This window comes from Pteropus vampyrus, unplaced genomic scaffold (assembly GCF_000151845.1).
Source record: "Pteropus vampyrus isolate Shadow unplaced genomic scaffold, Pvam_2.0 Scaffold67, whole genome shotgun sequence".
NCBI classification, from domain to species: Eukaryota; Metazoa; Chordata; class Mammalia; order Chiroptera; family Pteropodidae; genus Pteropus; species Pteropus vampyrus.
The window spans coordinates 3807847-3826185 of record NW_011888848.1 but is presented as its reverse complement, the minus strand read 5'-3'; the positions used below and the strand labels follow the sequence as shown (position 1 = coordinate 3826185).

Below are 18339 nucleotides of genomic sequence, written 5' to 3'. Positions count from 1 at the left end.
TATTTGGCCACTCCTAACCACGGGAGTTTGGGGAAAGTTCAGTATTTTTAACTGGGTGCATTGCTGGTTCAAATTCTGCTGCTGGTTTGGAAGAAGGAAGAATGGATAAGCAACTAACAGTAGAGGCCACATTTATTTGTTCATGTTTCAAATGAGGATAGGAAATCTTCCAGGGCAGAAAGATACGGGACCAAGGGCGTATCTCTCCAGAATATAAACTCCATGAGGGAAGAATTATTTTCTGTTTTGTTACTGTTTTATCACCAGCACCTAAACCAATGTCTTCAACAAGTACCGACTGAATGAATGAAATTCATGGTAGATGGTAGATAATAAGAAGTCTAGTATACTGGCCAGCACACAGAGGGGACTCAGCAGTTGATGCGGGTGTTGTAAATGGGTCTGCCTGTAGTTTGTCCTATGCCACTTTCAGAGGCCGGTAGGTGGTATAGAGTAATTAGCTGTAGCAGAGGCAAGCAGTCTTAAGAGAGGCACTTACTAAGGTGTGATCAGTGGAGAAGCATGGATTGGTCTAAGAACAGTTTCCTCAATGTTATTAACCTTGAGAAGGGAAAAGTTATTATACCTTTTCCTAACCCAGCCAGGAGAAACCTTAACTTTGAACTCACAGAGCCAGTGTTTTATTTTATTGAGATATAATTGACTTACAACATTATAGTCGTTTCAGATGTATAACATAATGATTCAATATATGTATACATTGCAAAATGACCACCACAATAAGTCTAGATAACATCCAAGAGCCCATGTTTTCTTAATGTGCCAGTTGTGATTAAAACTCTCATCTGGAGTTAAAGTATCCAGGAAGTCAAAATGTTCAGAAAGAGACCAGGAGTTACCATTAAAATAAACAGCTGTATCCTTGAATGTTAGCTCTGGACTAATACTTGAAGAGCGTCCAGCCCAGCTACCTCATTGTTCAGACAAGAACAGTGAGAGCCTGATTTGCCCCAAATGGCATCACTAACTTAGGACACAGAAGGGAACCTTTCCTTTTCCTAACACGGGTCTTATTACATATTATACACCGTCTATCTCCACTGCTTGCTAATGCTCCTCAGTTTGTCCTGCCCAGCTGCCAGGCCACCTGCCACTGCCTGCACTGGGTAGGTGCTGCCACAGTGGTGGAAGGATCACACCTTTGAGAGAGCTCACTGCAATTATGATGCCAACCTCCTTGGCACTGGACACAGTAGTGGTCATGGGACAGGACCCCAGACTTCATTCTGGCTGCCTCGCTTTCTCTTTTTTTCTCTTTATGGTCCAGCTACCCTCAGTGATCCCATTCCTCACCTCTCATTCCTTCCTAACTCCACTCCTCCAAAATTGCTGTTCTCACATCACCAAAGACCTGAGAATTGTCAAATCCAAATGAACACATTTTTCTGAACTTATCTTACCATAGTGCTTCTGAAATTTTTTTACTGAAATAATCTTGTCAGAAGAGAAATAATAGAAGCTCCAGTGGATGTAAGGTTATGACCTGAAGCCACAACCATGGGCATGAAATAACTTTGTAGTCTCATTTTATCTTAAGAATTCACATAAAATTTTCAATTCTACTCATTTATATAAAAATAAAGTGTTTTTTCAAATATTTTAATAAAATTGATACTCGAGAAATTAGCTTGCTTTAATTCCATGGCTTCATGTACCACCTAGCCCCTGCATTTGATGTGAATTTCATAACCCTAGCCAGAGTCCCTTGCATATTTTTAGTAGTTGATTTAAGTCCAGGTGAAGTAAACACTAAATGAGACTAAAAGCAAAGGTTGGTGGCTTCTGTAAGCAGCATTTACTTTCCCATCCTCTTCCTTCTGACTTATCCTCCCCTAGAGGACAAAAAGAGGCTAGGAAAAAAGGAAGAAAACAGTAATGATCTGGCATTTTGGCGGGCTAATCCACTGCCTCGTTTAGTCCCAGCAGCTGGACTCTCATCCATGGAGTATAAGCAGACTCTGGGGAACTCTCCTTGGTACTCCTGAGTGAAAGCTTCCAGTAAAGCTTTCATTTGGGGATATTTACTCAGTTGTGTGTGACACTCAGGGATGTGACAGCCAGAGGCTAGTATTATCTCACCCCCATCTCAGACCTTCTTTCCAGGGAGTGGGCTATATTCACCCTCTGTCTTTGGAGCCATCCCGCCCCCTTCTCCGTATTCTAAGTACTCTTTCTTGATGAGTTTTACTTTGAACCACAGAACTTTCTTTTGGGATATATTTTAGACCATAATTTATACTTAAGACTTTAACTAAAACGTTCTTTTAACTTCATCGTAGTTGGTTTTCAGAGTTGAACTTGTTACCTAATTTTTTCTTGCTAACACAAGCAACTTTCTACTTTAGACTTTGTCTTAGCTCAGGCTGCCATAACAAATTACCACTGACTGGGTGGCTTCAACAACAGACATTTATTTCTCAAAATTCCTTAGAAGTCCAAGATCACGGTGCCCGGTTCTTTGTGAGAGCTGATTTCCTGGCTTGCAGACTGCCGCCTTCTCATTATGTCCTCACATGGCGGGTAGAAACAGCTCTGCCGTCTCTTCTTCTTCTCATAGGGGCATGAATTCCATCATGAGGGCTCCACCCTCATGACCTCATCGCACCCTAATCACCTCCCAAAGACCCCATTCCCAAATACCATCACATTAGAAGTGGGGTTTCAACATACAGATTTTTGGAGGGGAACAAACATTCAGTCCATAACACTTTCTAAATAACAGTTCATGTGATATTTTCATAGAACTTTTGAATGAAATTTTCTATGTGGTAAGGAGGGAACTTTCAACTAGGCATGATTTCTCCCCAAATCTTTTCCTATGGAAGAAGGAAAACACAAAGTATGTTGATTAAAATTAAGTTGACCTGGGAGAAACAGAAAACAAAATAAATAAGACAGTTGTCTATTTCTCTATTGTGTAAAAGTCTTAAGACATTTAAACTAGACCTGTACGTCAGCCCTGCTCCATGAAGTCCTCTGGGGTACAAGCTTCTTCCAGCCCACAACTCCACTCACCCTTGTCTTCACGGATTAGGCAGCATCCAAGTTCCAGGCAGCAGAACAGAAGGAAGGATGGGGAAGGAGGGGTAAAGGATGAATTAGCTGTCATTTAAAGAAAGTTCCTGGACACTTTTATTTATATCCCATTGTCGAACTTTAATTACATGCCCATACCTCTTGCAATGGAGGCCAGTAAATGTGGGTTTTATTAGAGCCAACAGAAATTTTATTGCTAGAGAAAAAGGGGAGTGCTGACATTGGGGGACACAACAGGCTCTTTTACCCTCAAACTGCAGTTTTTCTCACTATTCTGTCTTTGGCTTTGCTGACCCCAATCCTAGTTTTCCTGGCTTCTGTCTGGCTGTGCCTTTTCGAGCCTTCCTGCACTCTTTCTCTTCTAGGCTCCCACTGCCCAGCATCTGGTTCTCAAGCTGTCTTCTCTTTTCATGCTGTGAACTTTCTTGTGCGACAAAATTAAATTCGTGGCTTCTACTACCTACATTTTACATATCTGCCTCTCTTTCCCATATCTTTTTTCCTGAACCCCAAACTCATGTAACCAATTCCATAAAGGGCTTCTCCACTTGAATACACTGTGGGTGATCACATTCAGTTTATCTGAGATTAAACTCATCATCTCTCCCCCTGTACTTCTTATGTTGCTGTCATTGTCTGTCTGTGTTCTCACCAAAACCGGAATTCTGGGATACACCTGAAATGACTCTCTTCATCTCTCAGATAGGTTTAAAGTCCATTTCCCCCTGCTTTTCCATCCTTTCTGCTTCTGCTTTAGTGGTTGTAGCTAACATCTATTGGCATTTGCACATGGCACTATTTTACATAACCAAATATGTAAAATATGGTTACATATTTTAACTCATTTAATTTTCAAACATCCCTACTATTGTTATTCTAATTTACAGATGAAATTAAGGAACAGAGATGTCAAGGCACACAATTAAATGATAAAACTGGGATTTGAAACCAGGCAATTGATCCTTGAGCATTCTCTGAACTGCTAGAACTTCCTGTTTTAGCCCTCATTATTTATTTCTTGTCTTGCTATAGAGCTTTTCAATTGGTTTCTCTTTTCCATTCTTACTAACTCTTTCCCCCAGTTCCATCTTTCACATGACTAACTCTCAGAGTAATCTTTCTGAAACATGATCTAATCATGTTAGATGTCACCTTTAAGCTGGAGTTCCAACTCCTTTCTGATACACAAGTCCTTCAGGGTCTGGCTGCTGCCTACCAATACAACCTCCTCTGAAACTTGCCTATGGACAGGATACCAGCAGCCATACTGCTGGCAGCTTCTGAACAGACTGTGCTCCTTCATTGTGTCTCTGTGTGTTTGTCCTCACTCATAACGCCCATTTCAAGGGCAGATTGCTATGGAAATAGCATAAGTGTCCTCAAGAGCAGAATAGGTGGCCCTCTCTATTTTATTGCTCTATCGTTGTACTTTCCACATAGTAAATAGGAGTTTGCTGTTCTCTCTCTCTTCGTAAGTCCCTTAAGAGACTCGAAGGAAGAGGTGGTTCTTTTATCTGTGGTCCCTACCAAAGCGCGTGGTGCGTAATTGTCACTCACTAAATCGTTGACAAATAAGGATGAAGTAAAGACTATTACTACTTCATTCCCATTTATGCTATTTTCCTGAACAAAGCATAGGACAAGGAGATCTCTTGAATATCGTTGGTTTACCTTGGTTTACTTACCTGCAAGGGAAGTTCATCTTGGGGTGGGCTCAGAATAATACAGAGGGTGTATCGTTTGGTGTGGCACATCCCAGGGATGGACATGAGGGTCTGGAAATAAAGGAGGTAGGCCAACAATAGGAACATAAATATATGTATATTAGTGAAGGGAACAATATGGAACACAGGAGTAATAACACCAGGACATAAAATGTGTTCAATATTCTTGGGAGTTGTTTTTAAAGGAGATAAATAAGGTCGTTTAACAGGGTGCATTTTTTTCTCCCTTTGCATCACAGCTAATGCAGAAAGTCTGGATTGTAGAATTTTAAAAAAGAAGCACACGATAGTTATATTTATTTTATAGGATTCTGGTGCCTTTGTGACAGGCTGCTAGAAGTGAAATTACCTTCACCGCTCTTGGCTCAGTCCCTTCCCTACTCCTAATCATTCCTTCAAACCCACATACATTAGATAGAGCAGTTGTCCTTCACCACTAAAGAAACGCAGCCGAGAGTTATGTTACCGTGGAAACAGAATCATTTTTTTTGCCGCAAGACACATCGCTTCATCTGCACTATTATGAAGCAGAATACATTGGTAAGGCTGGGAGGAGAATCAAGTATTCTGCCTGCCAGTGTTGTACTTGGCCTTTGGGTGAATAAATGACTTTCAATTAGAACACTTAAATACTTTTTAACTTTAATAATTATTATTAGAGCCCCAACAGAATTTTACTTGGAAGAGTAAAAAATTTGACTCTGCTGTTAAGCAGAGAGCTATAAATTCTTTCAAACTAGACCACTTCCGTTAAAGAAAATACAAGAGAATTTACAATTAATGGTTTCATTGTGCACAAAATAAATGTCTTTGCCTTTTGTTTTCTTACTTTCTGATTTGATCCTGTCGTGGATTTATGAAGGTGTCCTTACCTCTTTATTTCTTTGTCTCTAAGAGGCTTCGTAGTGAACACGCATATTTACAACTTCACTGCATGTTGGTTGGGCTGTGTGAATTCAGATCCATTCTCTCTGACTTGCTCCTGAGCTTCCTCTGAACCTGGTGTTCACTCCCACTTCCAGGTCATAACTGTCTCACACAGCCCAAGCCCTCAAGCCTGTTTGCTACCTGGCTCTGTTACTAGGAGGCTCTCCTCGCCTTTGCCCAACCCTAAATTTAGTCACTATCCTATTTTATTTTCTCTTCTTATAACTACTGCGTTTCTTACTGCTTTTGTTGCCAACTGTCTTGAAGAAAAATTCTGCAAGGCATAGAAGGGTCAACTCAGTATAATCCCAGGAACAAAACAAGAATTCCTTATGCCTTTAGTTCCAAAGATGCAGTTGCTGAGTTTCTGTACAAGTCCAAAAAAAGCACTAATAAAATGCGTGTGCGCGCGCACATGCACACACACACACGCATGCACACACACACACACGCATGCACACACACACACAGAGTCTAAGTATAATCACAGGGAAAGCTCATATAATAAAAGAGAAATAAAAATCTTTTACTGGCTGGATGTAAATTAGAGAAGTATGAGTGTTTTAATTAATTCTGGAGATACTAGAGCAGCATTAAGAGACAAGTGACAATTACTGAGCAACTCATCAGTGTCAGGCACTTCTTAGATCTACCTTCCATTTAATTCTCAAATTTATCCCAAGAGTTACTGTTACTTATTATTTTACAAATGAGAAAATTGTGGTTCAAAGATTTTTTTAAAAAGTCATTCCCAATTAGTAGGCCCATATCACGCCCAATCAAATCAGCCCCAAATCATACCAAGTCCAAATTTGCAATGTTTTTGAGAGCAGACTCTATCACATATTTCTTTTGTGTATCCCAAATCATCTTGACACAGTGCAGGATTGAGTAATGGATACTTAATACACGTTTTTAAGTGAAGGAGTGGGTGATTAAATTAAACTATTGTCCAATACTTGAACCATCAGTTATAGACCCAATTTTATCATAACATCGAAAAAGATTTCTTAAATGCCAGGACACAATTAGCTCAACTTGCTTTGTGAAGAGATAGTCATAACCCCTGTTCATAGTATTATCTGATTGGTATTATTTCTTATACATAGTATTATCGGATTGGTATTATTTCTTGGTATCATTGTGCCTTTGTTTTGCATTTGTTTTGCATTATTTTTGTTTAAAATAATGACCAGTTCTTTTTATTATCACATGTAAGGAAATATTTTATGCCTAGCATCTGAAATTTCACTTCCCATACCTTTAATAAATTAACAATAACTACTCTAATTTGAGCATTTACTTGACACACACTATGACTTTAATTTTTATAATGACGTTATGAAATTGGATCTATTATTATCCCCATTTTATAGATGAGAAAACAGATTCAGAGAGTAAAAATAACTCATCCAAGTCATACCCTGCCCTAGTGTGTGGCACAGCCCGATCCAAACCCATGTGGACTGATTCTAAAATGCTGCCCTTAGCCAGGCTCCTGCACACTGGCCAAGTACATGGTTACCTCTGAAAAAAACAGCTTTTTTTTTTTTTTTCTGTTTATCTCTCTTAAGTGCTTTATTTTTTGTTTAATAAAAGATGGGAAGGAAGGCAGGGAAAAAGGAGGGAGGGAAGAAGGAGGAAGGAAAGGAGGAAAAGAAAAGGGGGAAAAAGGCTACTTAATAACTTCCACCCCTGAATAACCTGGGGATAAAGTGGGACCCATCAAACTTTTCAACACTCGTCAACAAAGTTGAATAATAAATATGTGAAGTGCCACTTTGGTCTGACTTGGTATCATTGTGCCTTTGTTTTGCATTTGTTTTGCATCAGGAGAAGTATTCTTGCAGATTAAAGGGCCTCTGGAGGACATTTATAAAATCTACTGCTACCACCACGACGAAGCACACAGTATACTGGAGTCCTATGAAAAGGAGGAAGAGCTGAAGCAACATTTGAGCCTCTGCATCCAGTCCTTAAAGTAAGGCCTTTTCAAATGATGATTTCCATGTGCTCTCAGTTGCCTAGCAGGGAACATTTTAACTGGATGTAGATGAAAGGTCTCACATAAATCCTAGGTTTTCTGAGGCTTTCTGAAAGCTCTACTTTGCGCTCTCTTTATGAAAAGCTAACATGTCAGAAACCCTGATTGACTTTTCTTTCCCCCCTGTGAAGATAACTAAAAATAACATGGGAGAAGATTCGGGGCTCTGTAAAGACAGAAAAATGCACTATCAAAAAGTGAAATGTGAAAGAAAAGCCCCTCCTTAAAGCCGTTATTACTTGTTCCCACATAGATCAAGGAATATGTATGACAACACGTGGCACTGTGACCACTGGAGCACATGGAATAATAAAATCAGTGGAATGTCCATGGCTCTGACTGGCCCTCACTGTGGGGCCAGAGGAAAGACTGGTGAACACAGCTCAGGCCCTGTTAAAGTTTTTTCAGGAAAATTAGTCATGCCTTCCTCCTCATCCTTAAATTGTTGGTAGAAGGTGCTACATAATATACTTTTTTTTTTAATCTAGAAGAAATATTTATGCATTATAAAAATCTGAACGATGTGAGAAAGCATGAATAAAATAAAAACCCTTGCTATTCCATGTACTAATTCTTTCCTAAACCATGTATTAATAACCACAATTTGCATTTTCTTCAGAGCTTATCTATATGCAAAAAATATGGACGTGTGTTTGGGGTGATTCTTTTAAATGGAACTGGTATCTTACTATATACAGTTTTTTTTGAAACCACAGAAACCTTAAAGCCAAAATTACTGCCTTGCTCCATATCTTACTTAGTAGTTCTATTGCAGTCTTTTATGTCTAAGGGTTACATATTGTCAAATGGCCTTTATTAAGCCAAGAATTATTCAAACAAAGAGAGCTGTGGCGTATAAATCACTACACACCAACCAGTCTGACTTTCTAATGCATCCCCCTTATATACTGTATTGTAGGGGGCAGAAATGGGGATACGAATGTAGTACAGGAGGTTGCTAGCTGAATTAAATTGAAATCAGGAAGCTAAATGAGACTACTCTGGAGAAAATCTTTCCAGCGAGAATTGGGACTGAAAGTGGGTTTAAACTGGGCCCGAAGGATGTTTTAAAACTAACTTTATTGCCCTCTACTGGTTATTACGTTATTACAGTTCTTTAACCATTTTTCTTGCCATGGAAAAGAATGTATTTAAGTCACTAAATCACAAGCATTTCCCTAAGTGCTTGTTCTATACCAAGCATAGTTCTGGGTGCTGAAAATACAAAAAGAAAATAAGATTCAGACCCAGCCCATAAGGAGCTCAATATGATCAGGCAACTCTTAAAGATAATATGTGCTAAGTAAGTAGCTCCAGTTAATTATTTCTCCACCATTGGAAGTTTAGTTCAGAGTTAGCAAATCAATTCAAAGAAACTTTAAAATTTGAAGTAGGACTCATATTAATAAGTTAATATGTTAATAGCAAAGCCTTCTAAATATGCAGAAATGTTTTTGCCTAGGGAGAAACAATGATGTTATCCTGGGTGTGAATGAACACCTTTTCTACCTTATACAAGTGGCAAGATCTGATCCAATAATGTCTACCTTGAGCCTTTTTCTTTCTTCAGTACTTAGAAATGTAAGAGAGAAATTCCATCACAAGGAAACAACTAACACCTTGCATCATCAGTAAAACACCCACCACAGGAGTGGAGGTCTATATGGGGAGAGGATGTAGTTCATTACTTTGGCATGTGTGCTTAACAGCTGGACAGAATTGGAGATGTCTATTCAGAGGGGATGAACATTAATTTATTATTCATTAAGCTTTTGACCTCCAAGAGAAAGAAATTGACCCTGCCAAAATATCCCATTAGGCAGTAACGCTCAATGTCATACCCCTTAGAAAGTAGCTAAAGGCACAAGTAATTTTCAAACTTCATAAAGTCTTAATTACTGACAATTACTTTCAGATCCGATAGTTTATTCGATCTCTTTCTAAGAGCCTTGAGTTACAGCCTGGTGATGTCCCAAATCTTGTATATTAAGCACCATTCTGATTTTAGGGACTAATTTCAGGCACCTAAAGGCACTAAGGTTTAGAAACTACAAAATCCAAAGGAAGTAATATTGGCAGAACTATTTCTTAAGGGAAAGAAAAATCAAAACAAAATAGCTTAAGTTAGAGCTATTTTTCTAAAAGTTGCCTTTCCATGAACATAAAGTTAATGATGAATCATACTGGTCTGCCTGAAAGCTGAGAGCGGTAGAATTATTGACATTACTATAATACTGACCTCGATTGAGCTAAGCTTTAAATTCTGAGAAACAGGTTTTCAAACAGGTTTATAGGCCAAAGAGAGTCTGGAACACCCAAGGGCTTGGTTTTCTTTGCCAAGTAATCAGTCAAAGCTATTACCGCAGCTCTGCCTTTTCCTTGTGGCTAAATAACAAAGCCCAAGTGCACAGTTGCCAATTTCTAATAAATTTTGGGTGTGGCCTCCATTTTTTACTGTGCAAGGGAATATTAGAATAACTGGGTTTGAAGTAATATCCACAAGAGAAGTGGCTTCTCGCACAGAAGTTAAAGAGGATTTTAAAGCAACTTAGGGTTGCAGTTTAACCAAAATTAAAATATGTTTATTAAGGGCCTAATAAATATTTATTAAGAGTGCTAGATAAAGCTGAAAATATTTTTTAAGTATATGTATAAGCATAGTTCATATCTCCTAGTAACACACCTTCCAGTTGGGTAGATAAACAAAACCATCTGGAAATTTTAATAATAATACTAGAGTTAATTTAAGTAACACACCAGAAAGCTGTCACAGTGGGGTTCAAGACTCATTTCCAAAAAGATGGTAGAGAGATTTCCTGGGTCTGTAACAGACTTGAGCTCGTAACCTTTGGCTATTCTTTGAAGCCCAGAAAATCAGAAAATGATTTTGAATCCCTTTGAAACATGAGTGCGGTGTTTCTTGATGTATGAGTTCTTCTGCATCGGATCCACCAGGGATGTGTATTAAAAATGTAGATTCCTAAGCTCTGCTTCAGAACCCCCCCCCCAAAAAAAAGGATCCCTGGGGGTCCAGTCCAGGACTAGGCACTTTAACCAGCACCCTCAGGTAATTGTGAGCTCACCCTCCAGTTAAGAACCACTTTAGAGAGAGAAATGCTCACAGTACTCACTCGCCGCTTTCCCCGAAGCACATGGCCTTTTTTCACGACCATGGGTACAATCTAAGCGGTCATTTCAGGGTTTGGAGGCCCTAAGAAGGAAAAGAGTGAAACCATCCAGGAACACAGTACTGCATCTGCACCGATAGCGTACAAATTGGAAATCTGCAGGTTTTTATTTATTCAATGAGGAGCATTTACAGAGTTGTATTAGTGACCCCTAAGATTGTGTGAAATGCCATATTAATATAGTCTCTAAGCTTATAGAAGGTATTTGCTAAAGATCCAGTTATTCAGCCTCTTTGGGGTTATTTAAGGTTTCTGATCTGTATGAGGAAAGTGAAAAATAGAATAGCTATAAAAGCCAGTGTTGCTATAATTAGAATAGCCTGTCTGCTGCCTCCTTTTACTGTTTTTCTAGTTATAAATACTGCCAAATCCCTGCTGCCTTTCAGAGGCCCTAGAGATCTGTTTATTTTGTAATAGAAAAAGAATGAAGGGGCTTTTCCAAATTTTTTGCTAGCTGGAAGACATATTTCTAATTTCATGTCTAGTTGTTATAAATGTATCTATATTTCTCTTCCTAACCAAGGCCACTGTCCATAGAAGGAAACTTCCGACTTATACTCACCTGGGTACTTTGGCTGCTCACATTCCTGCTATGGCATCTCCATCCAGGGAGGAAGTAGAAGTTCACGCGATGCAGAATCTAAAAGAATAGATCTCAATTTTTCACCACATTTTATATTTCATAATATTATTCTAATAGAGTGGTCTCATAAAAATTAAAATTACTTTTGGAAATTCTTTCAGTTCCTTGGTATGTGGCATCGCGTTTGAACAAAGACTATAATCCTTAAGGAATAGCCATATAAAAACTTTTATTAATTGTGAGTTAAATTATAATGAGCCCACAGGATAGAAGGCGTGGCTGTGACTATATTGAGTTACTTTATCCCATAAAGTGGGTAAATGAACACAATTGAACTCCCTCCTGCCTGAATTATCCTTGGCTAGGGTTAACCTCTCGAAAGTTTTATCCTAAGAGAGAGATTTTTTTTCTTAAATGTTGAGCAAATAAAAAGATGTTATAATGTAGTGCCGCTATTTCACTAACTCCAACAGGGAAAACCTGTTGGAAAATCTCTCAGGCTCCTTTTCATAAAATGTTATACTTACCATAAACACAGGGTTCAATTTATGTTATAATATTTAGGTTTTATTTGGTAAAATAAATGAAATCGAAAAAGAAAAAAATTTTCCATGTCTTCTCTAGGAGTTAAAAGAAGAATCCTTTTTTCAACTTCAGTATGTGTTTTGGTCCCGAAACAATCACATTATTCAGTTTGTTTCCAATAGAAAACTGCATTTTAATTTTTATCCAACTACTGCCCCAAATTTTCTGATCTATGATCCACAGAGCACATTGGGAAAATGAAATTCTTCATTACAAGGGGATAGAAATCAGGGAAAGAATGTGGGCTTAAAGGAAATGAATGGACAAAAATATTGTGCAAGGGGATAGTGGTGGTGCAATTTCTTTCACTGAAGTAAAGGACTTTTTCAAATAACAGTTAATAATTGCTTAAAATTGTGGCAGCTGCTGATTTTTTTAAAAAAATTACAATTTTCTGCTTGACTCAACTGGGAGGTCTTAGATTCAGCAGAACCTAATTATTTCAAGTTGTGTAGGAATCCATTCATGAAACACGTCTGAAGAGTGAAGAAATAATTGCTTTACACATCTGTATACCATTATTTTCCACATATATAGAGTACTGGGATTACTTTTTAAAAACTTAAGATCATTAAAATTTATACAATTCAGCATAAGTATTTATCATTGAATTTTTTCTCAATCATTGAATATGAAAAGACCATCCACTATTATAGAATAGAATCACAAAATATTTTTATATTGAATATGTTTACTGTATTCCAAAAGACTGGAAACCAGAGGTCAAGGAGATCGGGTTATTAAAACAGATTATTACTTCTCTTTAGCAACATGAGAGTTTTAGAGAAAAACTTCCATCTCCCTTGTTCCTGAAATTTAACTTGAACGATTCCCACTTTTTATTGTTAATTAATTAATTTGGCAAATATGTTTTGTGCTCCTGCCATGTGCCAGTCACTTTTTCAGGTACTGAGGCTAAAGAGGAGAACGAAGAAAGCCTAAATCCTTGCCCTCCTTAGGTTCAAGAGTGGAGAGATAAATAATAAACTGAGTAACTATATAGCATATTAGAAAGTGACAAAGCGCTATGGAGAGAAATAAAGCTGAGAATAAGGATAAGGAGTACAGTGGGAGGCAGGGTACAATTTTTAAAAGGTTGGTCAGAGAAAGCTTCACTCAGAAGGAACATTTGAGCAAAGGGCTGAAGGAGTAAGGAGTGAGCCTTATCTGGAGAGAGAGCAATCAGGCAGAAGAACAGCAAGCGCAAAGACTTTCAGGCAGCAGTCTGTCTTTGGGCTTTAGAAAGAACAAGCTGACCTGTTGGTTGCCATAGATGGGTGAGTAGGAGAACAACAGGAAATGAGGTAGAGAGGAGATGGAAGGAGAGGTAGATCAGGTTGCCTTGACAGGACTTTAGTTTTACTTGAGTGATGCCTGGTGAAAGTTCTTGTGAGAATTCTCTTATCGAAAAGGTAAATTGTTTATAATCCACATCTCTATATGCACAGATATTACAGAGCACACAACAGTTGTTTTTCTACAAGTCAATTACACTTTTCTTCGTAATCTTATAATCCATTTTTTCTATTGCTATATTTAATAGATTATTTTTATAATGTAAACAAAAATTGACTTTTAAATCCATTCTTAAACGATCAAAATTTACTAACTACAATCTGAATCAAGTTTTTAACCAAATATAAAGTGTAAAACAAAAATGGTACATACATACGAAAATAAAATTTTAGCGACATGATTATAACATGATGAGACCAATTCTACAAAACATTCATGAAAATGACTTATTACTTTATTTTATATAATAGAAATTTTAAAGTTTTATAATGTTTACCTCAAATATGTGGATTTACACAAATTTACTTTTTCTCCCCCTCTCTTACAGGAAAATATACATGCAAGAGTAAGTACTTTTATCTTAATAATAGAAATCAAATGTAACAATCATAAGAAAAAGCTGTTGAATATTTCTGTACAAATCAAAATTCTTAGTGTTTACAGTTTTATTGCTTTTAATAAATAAGTCAAGATTTCAAAAACATTTGCCATAAACATTATTGGTACATTTATTTGAAGTTTGTCTGAGATGATCTTACATATTAAATTATTATCCTACATACTTTACCAAACATTTTAGGAGAATCCTGGGATATAATTTACTTAAATCACATGTTTGCTGGTGCCAGAAGCTCTTCAGGAACTGCTTATCACACATATGTTTAGGAAACTTAATGTGCCAAAAATACTTTTCTCTAAGAACAACATTAGTCTTAAAAAATCTCAGATTAATACCATACTGTTTTTGAAGTTACCATAGGTTAATGTACAAAAGAAAAGATTCCTTACATATTAAAGTAAAATATTGGGTTTCTCTTTATTTGGACTCATATGATTTATGGGAAAAAAATCATACCCACATATATAGCATGAAAATGAATATTAAGATGAAATAGTTGGTCACTAAGACAATGTAGAAATTATTTTATAAAAACAACGCACACATGTACACATTTTGGAAGACGTCCATTTTTATAGGAGTAAAGCATGTCTAGCCTGATTAGTACTGAAAGGATGATATTGACTTATGAAATATGAACTCCAATTTACAGGACTTTTAAAAAGCATACGTTTGGCTTAGCATGATCAGCAACTATGTGAGTTCTTGAGTTCCTAGTTTGTTTGTGTGTTTGCGTGTGTGTGTATTCTAAACTCCTGAAATTTTACATCAAGAAATACAAAATTTACAAAGTAAAAATTATATTAATTTAAGCTGTAAGTATCTGTCATTCATGCTTTGGTGCAGAACAACCTTGAGGAAAGACAGAATTCCAGGAGCAAAGTGGAAGAATCAGACATCATCCAGGAGACTTGTGGACTAAGGCTTTATACCTCAGCCAAGCTGAGAAGTTTTGGTTAGTTTTGGACCAAACAAGCAGCTGGTTTTCTCACTTTATAAGTCTTTTCTTTCAAAAGAAAAAAAAAAATCCTATAGTATAAACAGATATGAGTAGTTTTATTCAATGAGTTCCCAAATCCAAGATCATTTGACTATGAAGATGTGCATAATAGAAGAACCAAATCCAGGGTCATTTGACTATGAAGATGTGCGTAATAGAAGAAGAGAGTCTTTGGTCCTTCCACACACCAGGGCCTTCCTGGTTTCTCTTCGATGATAGTCGGTGAGGATGCAGGGGTAGGGCTTGCTATCTTATTATAACGCCTGTGCTCCATCATTGTGCCTGGAACTGGAGGTTCACATAGCTGGATGATTAAAGAACTTCATATGGTACAAATTCTGCTTAGGTGTTTTTCCCACAGTCTAGGTCTTTGTGTGTGAGAGAGAGATTCAGAGGAAGAGAGCGAGAGACTTTTTTTAATACAGTTAGCATGCACAGGCTCCTCCATACAGAATACTTACAACGAATAGTACATTGTATTGAAATACTTGCTTAAAAAATGGCACTAGCTTTTGCGCAGATCCTGCTGTGTGGGAGTTAGCAGACTGTGCATGCCCCCTCTAGCCTATCCTATATATCTAAAATTGAAAAAGAGGAAGAGCATTCACAGCATGTGGCTGGATGAACATCAAAGCCACTTCTGTCATGAGTTATTTTTTTTCCTGTTTCTCTCACTCAGGTCATGAGGCACACAAGCTGCAACATGAAAGGGTAAAAGGCAATGTCAAGGGCTGTGTAATTGGGAGGCTCCTTAGTAGCTAAGGCTAAGAATATTGGAGCCAAGAGTACATTTAAGGGGGGTAGGTTTTTAAATGGCCTCCTAAAAAGAAGCCCATACTTAATAGAAACTAAATTTTTTTCTGTTTTATTTTTCCAATCTACATTTTTAAAAGTACAGAGAAAAGCAAAGATATTTATAACTTTTAAAATGATTAATTTGAATTACAATTTTATGCAAACATCAAAGACAGTATTAAAATGACAAGAATCATAGAATCCCCTGTCCTCCCAAAAAGTATCTGATACAGTCCCATGTTCTAAAGCAAGAAAAATATACCTCTTCTAAATTTAGTTATCTCCAGAAATGCAGTTTTGGATCTTCTTGTTTTCACACTTTTCTGTATATGTTCTATGTCTGACCAGCTATTCCAACCTTTGGATCTCAGGGGTTTTTATTAATTTCAAAATGTTATAAGTTATTTTCTCTTTTCTTAAGCTTCATATTTTCAAAATTATTAAAGAAATACTGCAAAATATAAAAAATTAAAATGACAGGAAGGACAATTAGTGGTCGTATTTTATAGTTAACTATTATAACATTGTTAAAATGTGAAGTTTTCACTTCACCGTAGTTTTTTCTCTATATACATACCAACTAAAATAGGACTGCTATATATTTCCCGTACATCAACTTGCTACCTCATTTATCAATACATCCTGAACATCTTTCTATGCAGTAAACATAAATCTCCATTGTTTGATGACTGCATAATATTCTATCTGATGCACAGACCATAACTTACAGATACTTGAATTGTGTCTGTCTTGTGAAGATTGATGCTGTGTTCGTTCTTATACATGATCTCTGCACAATAATTTAATTGTTTCCTTAGGAAATTAAAAGTGGGATTGCTAGACCAAAAGGCATTCGATACTGATTGCCAGAAAATTTCAGAAAAGTTGAACTAATTTATATTCCCATTACCCATATATAAGTTGTCTACTTATCTACAACTTGCCAGCACTAGATACAATTAATATTTGTATCTTTACAATGTGTGGCAATGGAATAGGCCAAAAATAGTATTGTATTATTTTAATTTTTATTAATAATGATCTTGTGCACTTTTCATATGGTTTAACCAGATGTATTTCACCTCTAATGAATTATCTTCTTTATTGATTGTTCACTTTTATTGAGATATTCATGTTTTCTAATAGATTGATAATGGTTCTTTAATTAGCAAGTATTATCTGTCTTATGTGCTATAAATGATTTCTAGCTTATCATTTGACTTTTAATATAGTTATTGAATGATTCTGTTTTTGTTTTTATCTGTACAATTCTACAGAGTAAATTTTTAAATAGATTTATCACTTTTTTCTACTGTGGCTGTTGGATTTTGTGTATTGTATAGAAACACCAAGATTGTTTTTAAAGTGTAACCCTATGGTTTCTTCAGGTTATTGTATAGTTTCATTTTTAACATTTAAATCTTTGATCATCTGGAAATTATTTTGGTGTAGAGTTCATTTTTATTATTTTTTCTATGTGGCTAGCTAATTATCACAACACCTTACATTGAATAATTCATTTTTTCCACTGAGTAGAAATGTCATATTTATCATGTAGTTAATTTCCATACATACTTATATTTATTTCTTTACATCTATTTTGTGCTAATAGATGTACTCTTTTTTATACCCATACCCATATATGTACCCATGCCAACTGATTTCATTTTTGCAGCTTTATATTTTATAGCAGGTATATCAGATATTTTGATATCAGATTATAACTAATCCCAGCTCAGTACTCTTGCTTTTCAGAATTTTTTTTGGATATTCTTGCATGTTTCCTTCTTTGAAAATTTTCTCTTTTTTGTAAAAATTATATGTGCCATGGTTTAAAAAGCCAAATAGTTCCACAGGACTTAAGAAAAGTAGTAGTCCTCTCTTTTCTGAACTGCTCCTAAATGTTCATCCTGTAAACACACGCATTTTCACATCTTTTAGTTGATTATTTTGGAATTTTTCTTCTTGACTCTAAAAACACGTTTGGTTTTTCCTTTTGGGGTCTTATGTATTGACTTCCCCCTATAGAAGACAAGAATTTGTCTCTCTTTCCTACCTCATCTCCACTACACACACACACACACTCACACACATGTGTACACATGTGTACATGCACACTTATATTCTTCCTGTCTCTCCATTCTCCCTATATAGCTAGTTACATTGTAATTTGGATTAGATCAATAATCAGTGTTTGAATTATACCTGAGTAAATTTCTTTTCAGAGATAAATTTTGGAATAAATCATTACTTGTTTTTCTGGGAGTTAACGATTATTTTTTTTTTCCTTCATTTTATTAGTTTTCTTTCTGTTAATCATTAATGCCAAATTCACAGCCAGTCATATTCAAGACACCCAGATGCATTATCTAGCAACTGCACCTCCCTTAAAAAGCCTCTCCTGGAGCCTTTTGACCTGTCGAGTTTGGACCAATGACACTGGGCACAACTGTCTTTTAGAAACTCCCCTCCCATCATCCTGGAGATTCCCTTTGCCTCTCTTGTTTTTGGCAGAGTATAT

General features: G+C 36.6%; 1 protein-coding gene across 1 annotated transcript in view; it reads left to right on the top strand.

Moving 5' to 3' along the window:
• Window positions 1-18339, top strand: part of ARHGEF38 (Rho guanine nucleotide exchange factor 38) — a 124195-nt gene that overhangs the window by 66964 nt on the left and 38892 nt on the right. The window contains exons 4-5 of the mRNA XM_011361489.2: window positions 7542-7689; window positions 13952-13969. Of these exons, the coding sequence (XP_011359791.1) occupies window positions 7542-7689; window positions 13952-13969 (166 nt within the window). The remainder of the gene's footprint in view (window positions 1-7541; window positions 7690-13951; window positions 13970-18339) is intronic.